Genomic DNA, 15,274 nt, shown 5'->3' on the forward strand with positions numbered 1-15,274 from the left:
TGGAAAAGAGAAAATTTTAGTTACACTATTGTTTGGTCTACATTAAAACAATCAATGGAAGTGATTCCCTTTGGACTCACTGGTTTTATTCTTCAACTTGGTTTAGAGACAGTCTAATTTTCTTTTTTGAAACTGACTCTCTGCTGCAACTATTTATAATGTGAATTTTAGAATTACTCATTATGCACTCGTAAAAGATTTGAAGGCCCAAGAGGGTGAATTTGTCCTTTGCCTGATGTTTATAAGAGATTGGCAGTGTTGAGAGAAGGAAAAGCTTCATTTTCTCCATCATCCTTTCCCATTCCAGAATGTGTTTACTTGGTGAGAGAAGCCACCCCAAATATTCTCTTGTTAGGGCCTTCATTTTGGGAAACATGTTATTGATTTTTAAGTAGCCTCTGAAGTATTATTACACTCTTCTTGAAAACCTGTTAATAGGGATGTATAACTTCCACAAAGTAGGCTAGGCAAATTCCTGTGATAGAACTTCACTAGTAGTTTCTAGGGAAACAAGAACTTCACTAGTAGTTTCTAGGGAAAACAGTGATGCTATTTTTTTTTATTATTATTTTAAAAAAGCTAAAACTAGGGGAAATAGGGTTCTGAGGTGTTCTGCCTTATCTGTAGGGATGCAATAATCCCCTCACTATATCAGTATAGTAGATTTGCTTTGGAGAACCTATAGCATAAAGATAAATGTTTTTAGTTTACAGACCCAAGGGACTTTACTGAAGGTTATGCTTTCCACAAACTGTCTGCTATTGTTATTTTGAAATGGAAAATTTTATTTCTGCTTCATTTATATTTAGTGTGGTTTTGGTACTAAGTGTACATCAGACCTTGATGAATTGTCATGGCTGGGTGGTAATAACAGTCCATTAAAGTGAGCACTCTGTTTTTTAGCCATGCTGGATAACTGAGAAAGTGTGTGTGTGCGTGCACCTGTCCTTGAGCATCATGAAAGCTGGTGTTATCTCCCACTTCTTCAAGTCTTTCTCTTCTATCCTTTGGACTCTATTTGGCTGAATGGCTACAAACCCAAGGAAATAATTTCACATCCACATCATGTAAATTTTGAGACATAAGTTATTTATTTTAGTAAGCAATTTAGTAAACATTTAAGACAACAATGAATTGAACTACTTTTAAAGTGTTTCTATTAAAAGGTAACTTGCCACAATAGATTGTTTCCTTAGGAAGAAAAACTTAACATGGGAATTTCTTTTAAAAAGACTCTATTAGGAATATTAATCTGATTTATATTCCAATACGAAAAGATTGATTTTTAAATGATTTTCTTATAATTATTTTGAATGTTATATCTTCTCTACTGTGCCTTTATAAATATTAATTGGGTATATGATATATGTTGTTTATTTTTGTAGTTAAAACAGAGCCAATGAGCAGCAGTGAAATAGTTTCAACAACAGCAGACGGGTCTTTAGACAATTTCTCAGGTTCAGGTAAGGAATAAATATTAGATTTTCACAGTTATATGAAACATTATTTTTCCTAGTTTACATATACAAATATATGTGTGTATATGTATGTGTGTGTATGCATGTGTATGTGTATATATGTGGATATCATCTGTGTAATACTGTATAGTTTTTCTCAGCGTCACATATTTGCAATTCTGATGTTTTTGTTCGGTGTGATGAAGTGTTTGCTGAAAATGTTGGTATTCTGTAAAGGAGAAAAAAATGAAAAGGGGAATTGTTCTCTGTCTTCTCTAAATTATCTTTATTATGTTGATGACTCCTTCCTTCTGTCTCTCATCTGTGTGATTTTTCTTTCTTTTTTAACAAATTTATTTATTTATTTATGGCTGTGTTGGGTCGTCGTTGCCACATGCGGGCTTTCTCTGGTTGCGGGGAGCAGGGGCTACTCTTCGTTGCGGTGCGCGGGCTTCTCACTGTGGTGGCTTCTCTTGTTGCGGACCACGGGCTCCAGGCGCGCAGGCTCAGTAGTTGTGGCATGCGGTCTCAGTAGCTGTGGCGCACAGGCTCAGTAGTTGTGGCGCACGTGCTTAGTTGCTCCGCAGCATGTGGGATCCTCCCAGATTAGGGCTCGAACCCGTGTCTCCTGCATTGGCAGGCGGATTCTTAACCACTGTGCCACCAGGGAAGTCCCTATGTGATTTTTCTAATCACGCACAATTTGGCTTCTGATAGCCCCTAAACAGACTTGCCACGGCATCCTCCTAACTAACTGTCACGTCAACTAGAGATCAGACTTTGTCAAGCAGCTTTAGATCCTTAATTAATTTTTTAATCTCTTTCATTTTGAGAAAGCCTGCCTTCAACAAACAAAACATACAAGTTTCACCTCCATGATGATGAAATTGCTGATAAGAAAGTGACTGTGATAATAAATTCACTGTGAGGATCTGATTGTATCTTTTCCAAATTACCCAGCTTGGACTCTTTCAATTAAAACTCATTCTTATCAGAAGTAATTCTTCAATTTTTTAACCCTTTTCAAGTGATTTGCTGTGTTTATGAGACCTCTCCATCGGAAATGCTATACTTTTCTAAGTTTGTGATTGATCTCGTCTAGCTCTTGGGATCATTTCACATACACTCCAATTAGAAGGAGTTATAAATAGATACAGAATGAAATGCAGATACACAACTTTTATGCTGATGATACCAGCTGGAGGCAATAAGGAGATAACAACAGGTGCTACACTCATAGTTCTTTCATAGAGCATTTACTAGAATTTGACTTATGTCAGGCAGTGTGCTTGGTGCTATTATGGATTCAAAGGTGTATGAGAACGGTCCTGCCTTGCGACTTAATAGGGCGAAGTAATCACCAGGCCATCATAGTACAGCTGCATAATGCCGAGGGAGGCCCGGGGACCCCTAAGAATACCCAGGAAGGACCCAACAGAGACCGAATTGGGGTGGGGTGGTCAGGGAGGGTTTCCTGGAGAGGATGCCTGCACTCAGCCTTAAAGAATGTGTAGGAATAAAGCACATGTAGAATTGAGGATGGGGAAGATGGACGGATGGAGTGTTCCATGGGAGGAGACCAAGGCACGGAGGTGTGGAACTTGGAGGCACCACTGATGGCTCAGCATTCTTGGTGTGTCTGGTGTGAGCAGTGTGGGGTGTGCTGCACGGAGAGGAAGGGACCAGAGTCTAAACAGGCAGGTGTGTTCCACGTGGCATGTGTGTTTTATCCTGAGTGCCACGGGAGGCATCAGGTTGCGTGATCACTTTCCCTTATGGAAGGACTCAGGCGGGATGGAGGGGAGGCTGGGGAACTGAAGGGGAGAGAACAGTTAGGGGTTTTTGCAATCATTTTCCCAAGAAATGCTGAAGACCTGAGATAGGGTGCTGGCAATGGCTGTGAAAAGGTGATGGATTAAGACGTATTTATGAAATAGAATTTATGGTCATAGTGACCAGTGAGCATGGTGGGGATGAGTGAAGCAGAGAGAAAAGGGAGGAGTGAGGGAATCTGAGAGGTATGACTGAGGAAGAAAGGTGGTAGCTTCTGTTTGGGGCTTGTTAGTGGTGATTTAACATGCACCTAAAGATGTTGGAGCTCAGGAAAGATCTGGAATGGAAATTCTGAAAGTGTACAGAGAGTTAACGCTAGCAGGGCATAACAAGGTTGAAGACAGAACCCAGGGAAAACCAATACATAAGAGATGGGTAGAGGATAAGATGAAAGCACAGGTGATTGGGGAAGAAGAAAAAGAGTATTGAAATGGAAGTAAAGGCAGGAAAGATACTTCAAGGAAGCACTTCTGTATGATAGATTCATATACAGGTTTTAAAAATGGCTTTTTAAAAAAACTTAATGACATGAGAAAATGTTTACTTATATTAAGTGTAAAGCAGATTATAAAAGAGTAATATGTTCCGTATAATCACAGTTTTGTTTAAAAAGACATTTATTTGTATGTATTTGTGTCTGTGTGTATGTGTATAAAAATTAATTGTTGGCTCTCTCTGAATGGTGGAATATAATTTGAATTTTATTCCTTCTGCCTTTTTCATATTTTTTTGCAGAGCATATGTATAATATTCATACTTTTAAAAAGTAATCATTTTAAAGTACAAGTTAAAAATCACATACTAAACTGCAAAGAGATAATTTTTTTGAAAGTATCTGTGAATAATAGTATTGCATCATGGTTTCTCCTGATTTTTATCACAGTACTGTGGGGAAGAAATTCCTCGTTTTTAAGAAATACATACAGAAGTATTTATGAGTAAAGGGGCATCATATTTGCAACTCCAAAAAAATGTGAGTTATACATGTGCATAATACACACATATAGAGAGAGAAAGAGAATAAAGGATAAAGTTAATCTCATAAAACATTACCATTTGTGGAATTTGGGTGAAAGATACCTGGGAAGTTTTTCTACTATTCTTGCAGCTTTTCTCCAGTTGTCAAATTATTTCAAAATAAGAAAATAAAAAATGAGAAGCATGAATGAATTTAACCTATGGCAGTTTCAGTGGACAAGCGGGCTTCATCTCCCCTTGTGCCCGCTGGCCTACATGCCCTACTTCTGTGTCTCCAGCATAGCTCCTAGCAGATAGCATGTGCTCATAAAGTTTATTGAATGGATGAATGACTTAATGAATACGCTGAGGAAGTGGAGACAGGAAAGAGAAAAATGTCTTTCACGTCGATAAGTGGTGAAGGGAGAAGAAGAGAAGGTAGTCTGTTAGAAAGAGGGCTGAAGGGTTGGGGATGGCATCTAGGTCAGGGTGTTTTGGGCTGCCAGCACGAACTTTATAGAGGCAGGGGTGAAAGGTAGAGGTGACCCTGATGGGGCAGCAATGGCTTCAATTCACAACAGAAGTGGGTCAGCCTAGAAAAGGAATAACTTTTCCACAGAAATATCAGGGAAGATTGATGGAAAGTAACGCAGATGAGTTTGAAGTGGAGGAGGAGGAGACAAGACTTTGAGGGAATTCCTGCCTGATTCCTCTGTTCGAACCTTCCAGTGGCTCCCATTCATCTCTGAGTAAAAGCCGATTCATTACAATTAGCCTGCAAGCCCCATCAGACCTTATTGCCTGCTTCCCTTGCCTCCTGCTGTTTCTCTAATGAGGGCCTCTGCAGGGGCAGTGCCTCTGCCTGGAACACGTCTCTGTGCACCTGCCTGACTGCTTCACCACCTTCAAATCCCACCATTGAGGCTCACCCTGACCACCTTACTCAGTGTTACAAAACTCTTACTATAGACTTCCGGAATCCCCCACCCACCCAATAACACTTCGAACCTTTTACAAACTATATCATCCACTTGTGTATTAGGTTTATTGCTGGTCTCTCACCCCCACCAGAATGTAAGCTTGAGATGGCAGGGATTTGGTCTTCTTTTGTTCATTTGTATCCCTGACACCTGAAAACGTATCCAGCATGTGTTAGGCACTCAGATATTTACTAGATAAATTATTGAATACATGAATGAATGAATGAATGATGGCTTCTACTTTTTTCTCTGAAGTGACTCAATATGAGAAGAAAATTGAGGATACCAGTAAAAGACAAGTTTCAAATAATTTCATGTATCTAGGATAGACAGAAAAAAGTGAAGGAAGGGGATAATAAATTGAGAGAGGATAAGGATGTCGGGGGCCTGCCTCTCTTGATGGGTTGGAGAATAGATGAGATGGGAATAAAGGAATGAAAATTCTGGAAAAAGAGGATGTTCCTTCCTTAATCTCAGAACTCAGTGAGGCCTCCACCTGATGCTTCTGGAGTTGGTTCTCTGTACTTCCCTTCCTCAGCCTTTATCACTCCTTTAAAAATTACTTTGCATCATCTTTCCTCCTGCTAAACTGTAACCCTATGAGAACAGATACTGTTTGTCTTGTTCACACTTACAATCCCAGTGGCCATCATAGAATGGGGCTCATACGCAGTGGTCAGTACATGTTTGTAAGTAAACAAATGAAATCAGTCAGTGCTGTTGTGGTTTAAGACTGGAATGGAGAAAGAGGTCCAGGATGTGGTCTTGAGCTTGATGGTTGACGTAGAAGGCCAGAGTTGAGGCCAAGACGGAAATGAGAAAAGTGCTGGATGCATGACCCAAGATGATGTTGGGATGTGTCAGGGGACACAGTCAAATACTAAAGTTTTTGATAAATGCAAGGAAGTGCTTAGGAGGTGGGTCATTCATGGAAGTGTTAAAGAGTTGTCAGGAACCTCAGAGAAGGGAGGGTTTCGTGGGAGAGCAGAAAAACAATGATTTGGAAGAAACAACAAGGAGGATGTGTTTGTAGGTCTTTGTTATTCTGGAATCTGAGAGAATGAGCAGCCTCTACTGGGAAAAGATACGCAGGAGAAGTAAGGGCCTTGGAGGAGGGCTTAGCGGAAGGTGGAGGAATAGTTTGGTGAAGAGACTGAAGCTGTAGAGAATCTCATTTGCCATAGATTGATGGTCTGTGTTGGACGCAGAGGAAAGGATCAGGTGACCTGGGGAACTGGGTCAAGGCATAGGAGGCACAGAGCACCATGGGGATGGACCTTCATTTACTGTTGTCTTTTACTTTTTCTCTTCCCTTCTCTCCTCCTCTTTCTTTTTCTCCTCTTTCTCCTTCCCCCTCCTCTTCCACCCCCCTTCCTCCACATCTCCTTCTCTCCCCCCACCTTTCATAAGTAAAGATGTGAAAACCATGACCTGCTGGAGTGGCTGTAAATAGGACTTAGGGTTTATAAGAGGAACAGGAGGCTGGAGAAAGCAATCTCCAAGAATTAACTCCAAGATGGTCTTTACCTCTGTGGTCACTATGCCTACCTTCCTTCTCTATGATAACTTAAAAATTCACATCCCTAATATTCTGGGTATCTTAAGGAAATAGCAAGGATAAGGAAGATATGGAGTCATCCTGACACTGGTAATAGCTGTTTCCACCTTTGTCCTTCAAGGAACCCTAGCATCTTAAAGCATTAAGGAGGCAGTGAGGCTCACTCTTCTCCAGTGAAATCTCCAGGTATCCTGGTGTGGGGAAACTGGAGGAGAGAGGTTGATTTTCCAAGGCATGTGGTTGAATTGAAAAATGCAAGGTTGTTTATTGTGTTTTTAAAACACAGTGACGTTCTGCTCATTTACTATTGACCAATGAAAAGCAATATTTTAATGATTAAAATGTTAAGAACAATTGGGGTTGAAAATAATGTGCTTTGAGGGATTACAAAATGTCTTTGCCTGCTGCGGCTTTCACTTACACAAAGCCCAAATTTGTTATTCATTTGTTAAATAAAATGTCAATTGATATGGATTCATTCAACATTGATGTCTGGGGGTATTCGAAAATTGGAAATTTCTAGAGGAGAAAAAAATCACATCTGACAAATATGATTTCTTTGTTTTCGTAATTGTTCATGAAAAGATCTACCTTTTGGGATCTGATTCATTCATTCAACAATTCTGTATTGAGCACCTACTGTGGGCCAGGAAATGTTCTAGACAGTGGGAATATAGAGGTGAAAAAGTAGACAGGTCCCTGCTCTCATGGAGCTTTCATTCTTGTGGGAGAGAAAAATGATAAATAGGTAAGTGGTAAGTGGTAATATAAGTAAATAGGCAGTGAAAAGTGCTCTGAAGAAAACGAAAGCAGATCAAAGACTATGGTGAAGAGTGGGTAGGGGTGTCTTTTAGAAAGAAGGCTTCTCTAAGGAAAGGGCATCTGAGCAGAGGTCTTAGTGAAGTGAGGGAATAAGTTTGGGTTAATCAAAATGAAACAGGATAACAGGGTTCGGAGTTGAGGGCAAGGAGGGGTTTGACATGATGATCTAATTTATGTTTTTAAGAGATCACTGTTTGTCATGTGGAAAATTCTCTTTGGGAGAAGGGTGGGAAGAAGGTAAGGAGAAGCAGGGAGACCAGAATTTCCTGGTGCAGAAGAAGAGGACTGTGTTAGCCCACGTGTTTCCTGGAGGAACCACTGAAGCAGGATGCAGTGTGCCAGTATCCTATCTGGGAGGGGAGGGAAGGTGAGGTCAGGGGGCGGTGCCCTGGCTGCCCTCTCTGATGGCCACGGCCAACGTTGGTGACTGGAGCAGAGTGGCAGACAAGAGAGAGCGAGAAGTTGTCACTTTTAGCCTATATTTGGAGGGGAGAGCTGACTGGACTTAGGATAAAAGGGTATGAGGAAAGGAGAAGAATCAAAACTTAACTTTTAGGCTTTTGACCTGTGTGTCCAGCTGAATGATGTTGACATGGATGAGATGGGAGCCCAGGGGAGCCATGAACTGAGGACTTGCTAATTTTTAGATTTCTATCGACTTTCTCAGTGGATTCTCTAGCTTGTGAATATTAATTCACCATGGGTCCTTCTCTCCCTTCCTGCAGTAAGATTTGGGGAGCTTCTTTAACTTACATGTGAGAGGTAGGAGAAAGAATGCAATGATAGGAAACAAGAGTGTTAAAACAAAGAAGGACCTGTTGTCCCTACATCCCCAGGGCTCTGCCATGTGGCCTTTGGTGTTTACTAATGGTAAGAGAAACAATTTATTTACCTTGATAAATGGCCTGGGAGCATTCTTTTTGCCTTAGGTTATTCTGGTCTCATGAAATTAAAAATAATCTGAATTCTTAGATTATTATTAAAAAGTTTAAAGTGTTTTAGGCAATTAAGGAAAAAAGTACTTGAGGTAGAAGGTGGAAGATTCTTGACTTTAGGCTACACAGAGATCACAGGGGTTTGAATTTAGAGAAAGCCCTAAGGGTATGGCTGTTTACATGGCATTACATAGTCAGTAATTTTAGGTGCACACAGGTAAGTAGCAGCAACATACTCGGGCAGCATCATGGGTTCTTATTCACATCTATTTCATAAGGAAAACTATCGACCCATTTATATTGCCAAAGATCAGGTTTATTGTTGTGTGTTTATAAATAACTTAAAATAATTTAACCATCTTTCAAGTTATTATGGTTTAAAAATATCTACTTTGCTTATGACCTAAACCTCACAGTCTTAGTAAACAAATGTTATTTATTGATTACCTACCACATGCCAGGCCCTACCAGGTGCCAAGGAAAGAAAGGAGAGTAGGAGGTCCTTGGCCCTGGAAGCTCATGGGTAGCCGAGGAAACTAACATCTATACACTATATAAACTAACCATCATGTAGTGTGGTGAGTGCAACTTTGCCAGTGTTTACAACATTCCAAAACGTACAGAGAAAGAAGATATTATCCTAAAGAGAAAATAATGTTTTAGTCCCAGTGGAAGAGTGTTTGACAGGCAGAGGAAAGAAGAGCATTAACATGGCAGTAGGCTCTGACATGAAGACCAACCAAGACAGACAGGAAAATGCATGGCATGCACGGGCAGTCCTCAAGTCCAGGGATGCTGTGTAACTCTAAACCCACAGGAGGGTGGATGCTTGAATATCTTTATATAATCTTCCAAGGAATTTGGAATTTTTTTCTAGGGATAGTATAAGTGCAGGTGAGAGATTGTAAACTGGAGAATGGACGTGAAGAAGTTTCCGGGTAAGGAAGATCAGTGTGGTGGCAGAAGTGAGAGTCAAAGGGCAGTGGGTGGAATGCAGAGTGAGTAGCTAGATGGCTGTTTCTCTAGTCCAGGTGAGACATAATGAGGACCCGCCCCGGGACAGGAGGGGAGGGATGGAGAATGCCGCACAGCTCAGTGGGTGTTTCTGAATTGGAGATGGGTGACTTGAGAGTCACAGAGGGAGAAAAAAATGAGATGATTCTGAGGTTTCTAGTTTCTGTGAAGGGGGGGTCAGGGGATAGTATGTTTTGGTGGAAAGAGTGGGCAGATGTGGGTTCAGACACCAGCTTTCCTATTTATTTGCTTGGACATGTTACTTAATTTCTAGCCCCATATATAAAATGGGGATAAAGAATCCTGTTTTTAAGCCTTTTGCTGGATAGATGGTGATGCTGTCCATCGAGTAGAATTAAAAATACAGTAAAAGGGCAAATGTGGGGGCAAAGATAGTGGGAATTTGGGAATCTGAGATGTTAAACATTTCTTACACAAACACAGTATTATTTGCTTTATGTCATTACTTCATTTACTCCTCACAACCATCCTATGAGGTGTAGGTAGTATTACTGCCATCATTTTACATGAGAACATGTCAAGGCTTAGAGGGATCAAATAACTTGACCAAGACCACGTAGAAGAGTTAGATCTTGAATCTGAGCTGAAATTAAATTCTAATTCCAGAAACTGTGTTTGTATTACCACACTCTGCAACCTCCCAAATCTTTCTTCATGTGTACACACATATATTATGCATATAATCTAAATCAGAGCTTCGTGGAACCTACCTTATGCTGTACAATCACCCTGATATCTTCTATTCTGTTATTCTATTTGTTTATAAAAAATTGCTGAGCAGAACCTATGAAGTTGAATTTACAATCTTTTCATGGGTTGTGACCCATAATTTGAAAAACACAGGGATAGAGCAAGAAAAGAATAAAAGGGATTTCTGCGGCTTCCATCTTAAGATGGCTTTTGGGGTTTTTTGTGTGGTAGTACATATTTGTGTTGTGGTTTCATTTTTAAAAAACTTCTTTCTATCTATGATGATCCAGGGAAGGTATTACCCCTCCAGCAGCTCTGCTGGATAAATCTTCTCTGCCCTTGGTCTCTTTCCAGGCCTAGAAGAGGGGATTAGAAAGGTTGTAATCGCAGGTGGCCTGGGCAAGTGGCAGCGCTTGTGGTCCAGGCATTCCCTCCCTTCTATAAATTGTATTTAATCCTCACGTAGCTGTTTGTATGTTGGCCTCCCCACGTGCGACGACAGGACTTGTCTTTGCATGTTTGCATCTTCAGCATGGAGTGCAATGCCTGGAACAGAGTAGTGACCCAACATGTGCCAAGAGATGGGGGACACCAGCCAAGCTGGCCTGCCTTCTCTCATTAATATGACCTCCGTCTCTGCCAGACCAACAGCCAGAGGGTCGAAGTCTGGCAGGTCTCATGAGTACTGCTGACCTTCATCTATTCTCTTGTCACTGGGTTAGGCCTATTTGCTTTACCGGGAAAGGATTAGTCATAGGTTTTGAGATTCTAACCCAAAACCACCACTGTTTTCCCAAACACAAGCTAGAAAATTACATTTGAGAAACATAACTGTACTGATGTGATATCATGAAAATGTATAAAACCTGGAGTTCATGGAAGCTTATGAAAGGTTTTAATGTAGAATATAATGAATAAATAATAGAGCCTCTGCAAACAGTGGTTATTCGTAGAAGAAAATAAACATATTACATCTTATAATAATTGTACCCAAAGCATATGCATCTTAGCCAGGAAAAGCATAGGGTGAGTTTGAAGGGAAAAGGGGAAATACACATATATATATATATGTGTGTGTGTGTATGTATGTATGTATATATTTATGTAAATGTGTATATATGTAAATGTGTGTAGATACTTATGTACATAAATAGATGGCCCATGTTAGCAATGAAAGAAGCTGAGAATCACCATTTTAAGGCCTCATGTTAGTAAAAAAAAAAAAAAAAAGAAAAAAAACCATGTTTTTTGTTTGCTTCTTTAGTTCAGAATGATTGTAAAAGAATATTTGATAGAAGACTTTCGTGCATTTCTGAGACTTATTGAATCAAGTATATGTGATTAAAAAGAAATGAGATTCTGCTTGAATGCTTAAATAATCTCTTTAAAAAAAAAACTTTGTGACTTGAATGCTGAAGTGGAGCATATATAACTGAAAGGCAAAGGAATATCCATCTCCATGCAAGAAAAAACGGGCTTAGTTTGCAACTTGAGAAATTTTAGATGGTTGTAGGAATGCATTCTTATTTTTAAAAAATTGCTGAATCAATGCAGGCAAATGAGGATCTGTCCTATTTCTACTTCCCTGAGAGGAGATTAGACTGCATTTCTCAGTAACACAGTCTCAGGGGCGTGTGTCCCCTTGAACACAAACAATAGACCAGAGGACCTTCCGGTCCCGCCCAGCCCTGTAATTCAAGTTCATCCCTCCCCTTTCAGCGCGGTGGTTCCAACCAGCAGCCGGGACTCCCTGTGCTCTTAAAGTATTGCCACTGTAAAAGCCATCACTGACAGGTATTTAAGAATATTATGACTATGTTTTCTAAGAGTTGATTTAAAATTCGAATCACTTGATCAGTTCCTATAGGTTCCTTAATATAGTTTAACTTCCTGTTAGGTTGACTTATGAAATTGCCATTTCTGCGGGTCCAAAAGGTCTACGGTTTCATGTGGCCACAACCTATAGTTGAAACTATATCAATGCTTTATCCATATTTTGTATTTTGCTTGGATTATTGTGCATTATTTTTCTTTTTCCAGCCATTGGGAGCAGTAGCTTCAGCCCAAGACCGTCTCACCAATTCTCCCCACCACAGATTTATCCTTCCAAGTAAGATATATTTTCTCTTAATCAATAAATAACTTTTCTGAGTAGTCTTTTACCTTATTTCAAGTCGTGTCTGGTGCCCACACGTTACATCTTAATTTAAACTAAAGCGTGTTTCATAGAGACCTAAATGTATTTACGCAAATTTATTTGGAGCATCACCTAGGAGGGACGCTGTAGTATTTTGGTTCTTTGTGTATTACACTTGAAAGTTTTACATTAAGAAACAGTCTTTAACTGGAATTTGTGATTTGGTTGGTAATCAGTTACCTTGCATGTTTCCATCTAATGCATGGGCTTTCTATTTTCTGTCATTTCTGACAAATAGCAGACCATACCCACATATTCTCCCTACCCCTTCCTCACAAACTATGGCTGCATATGGGCAAACACAGTTTACCACAGGAATGCAACAAGCTACAGCCTATGCCACGTACCCACAGCCGGGACAGCCCTATGGAATTTCCTCCTATGGTGAGTAATCCCTCGGCTTTAGCACTGACGTTGTCTAGTGGGCACACCTGTACCTGTGAAAGTTTCACAGGAGTGGTACTTAAAGACGATCCTCTTGGGCCACTTGAGAAAGGGTGGTCACCTTTTGTGTCTAAATTCTTAAAATGATCGTCTTTAATGAACATTGGAAGAGCTGGTAGTTACTTATCTTGAGGTCAGAGGTGGCAAATACCATGGTTCATATGCCCTCTTGCTCTCGTTTTGTTTTTTGTTTTTTTTCCATTTATATCTCAATTCTTAATTTGCCACTTGAGCGCTTGGCTCTGGAATCCAAAGTATTTTGGTGCATATTTCTGATAAAACTTCTGTGAATGGAGTCTTTTGGGGTGAAGATTAATTTCCTATTTATCAGATGCTGAGCTATGATTAGAGAAGTACAAGCAGAGTTCAACAAACCCTGGCTCTAAACTTGAGGGGGGGTAGTAGTCTCAAATTTCAGCATTATCAACCATTAGGAAAAGTGATCTATATCATGGCTTGGGCTGCACTTTAAAGAGGCCAATCAGGAAACATTTAAAGCTCACATCCCTATTTGTTCCTTCCCACCTGGAGATTATCTTTATCTTAGTGTAATTTGACTCAATTGTTACAGGGTCAATACCTGTAAATTAAAAATAAATCCAGCCAAACCTCAAAGTTTAATTTTTTAAAAGCTTAGGATTCCAGAATACCTTCACTTCCATTGAATGGTAGTTGTAATTTTAAACAAACTGAAACTTGTTGGAAGAGAAAAATATGGATTATTGGCGTTTTATTAAGAAATAAATAAAACCTAGTGATCCAGAAAAAAATACGTGAAAGTTTGGGAGCAAGACTGATAGAAAAAACTGGTGGAGTATTTTGTGATCAATATTCTAATTATGCTTCTGCTGCTATCGTTATTTCATAAACTTTTCTCAGTATATTGAAAGAAATAATGTTCTTCTTTAAGCATTTCATTAATCATTAGAAGGTAAATTATTTTTTCCTTTTTTATTCTGTTTTTACCCCAAATCAAATTGGCCATATATAAATTTCTTATAAAATATATACAAATTAAAATCTAAATTATGTATGACTTTAACATTCATAGTTTTATTTTAAAAAGATCACAACTGAATGTGATCTAGGGAGGTGTTTTTCAACCAGACTTTAAAAACAGCCATAAAATGGACTTTCTAAAATTATCTTTCATTTCCATGACTTTTAGTCGTTTCTCAAAATAACGTTAAATATAGATTAAATTTGTCTGTAATTTACTTTTAAACTATTCTTATGCTAAAAGAGGGAAAAGATTCTATGATTTGAATTGTGTAACTTCAATTCTATAATGTGAGTTAAGGCAGTCCCCAATTTATTTCCTCAAAATTTATTTGTAAGCTGATTATTTGAAGTAGAAATGTATTTTCCAGCACAAGCAATACTCAAGTACTGTAGACCTATCAGTGCTGCCAGGGGAAGGTACCATTCCTGTTACCGCCTTGGCTGCCACTCACACAGCTCTCTTGTTTTTCTTTCTCTTCCCCATTCAGTCATGGAAGGGCCCTTTGCCAATTTCTGGGCTGTGGGGTAAGGACTTCTCCAGTTCTAAACCATCAATAGGTGGCCCTGTTGTCTGAAATAGTTGTTCCAGTAGAGTGAGATGAGCAGAGGTTCGGAGGTTAGGCTCAGAACTAGTAGGATGAAAATGGGGATTTTCATGTGGCAGGTGGGGATCGGGGAGGTGGTGAGAGGGAGTCTCAGTGTAAAGGGCTTTGATCCCAGGGCCTTCCATGCTTATAAATCTCCTGGGAATAATTCTCAGTCCTTAGTATTTTTCTGATCACCTCTTCTCTTCTCTTTTCGTACCTTGAGGACAAGGAGATGCCCCAGTGCTTCTGACCAGCCATTCTCTTTTTCTTGGGCCAGTGCATGGAAAAATATGGCAGCCTTCCCCTATTGCTTGCTCTGAAGGAAGAGCACATCGTTTAGGGGTTTTAACTGCTGATGGTTAAGGTCCTGATAGTTCTAGAAGACTTTCTCCAAGGACTTATGTCCCCTGACTTTTCACCTAGACCCAATAAGAAAAGATAGGCAAATCTTTTCATAGTAAGAGCAAGGGGTCCACGAGGAGGAAGAGGTCGTGCCATTCTTCACTGGATCTGCGTGGAGTCGACCAGTGAGATGAGTTTGACAGCTTGTGGATAGAAGCTATGGACACAGGTGTGGCTATGGGTGTTTTCTACCTCTTGCTGCTTTTCCTTACCTGTTCTTATCACGAAGATGCCCATCCTGAGCCTCCAGGCTAAAAACAGAGGTGGCACAGGTGAAGACTGAAAGCAGATCATTATAGCATCAAATGGAGAGAGAAGGGGGAAAATCTCTATTGTGACACCATGAAAAGGAAGGGAGTTTTCTAGAGCCATCTA

General features: G+C 39.9%; 1 protein-coding gene across 6 annotated transcripts in view; it reads left to right on the forward strand.

The window, feature by feature from the left end:
• EYA1 (EYA transcriptional coactivator and phosphatase 1) overlaps positions 1-15,274 on the forward strand; it is a 324,046-nt gene that overhangs the window by 194,047 nt on the left and 114,725 nt on the right. For 3 of the 6 annotated variants that reach the window (XM_029222732.1, XM_029222735.1, XM_029222733.1), the window contains 3 exons: positions 1,386-1,463; positions 12,308-12,377; positions 12,703-12,848. In XM_029222732.1, the coding sequence (XP_029078565.1) occupies positions 1,386-1,463; positions 12,308-12,377; positions 12,703-12,848 (294 nt within the window). The remainder of the gene's footprint in view (positions 1-1,385; positions 1,464-12,307; positions 12,378-12,702; positions 12,849-15,274) is intronic. The other 3 variants (XM_029222736.1, XM_029222734.1, XM_029222737.1) reach the window with 2 other exon arrangements.

This window comes from Monodon monoceros, unplaced genomic scaffold, assembly GCF_005190385.1.
Source record: "Monodon monoceros isolate NGI ecotype Baffin Bay Population unplaced genomic scaffold, NGI_Narwhal_1 Super_Scaffold_14, whole genome shotgun sequence".
In the NCBI taxonomy this organism is placed as follows: Eukaryota; Metazoa; Chordata; class Mammalia; order Artiodactyla; family Monodontidae; genus Monodon; species Monodon monoceros.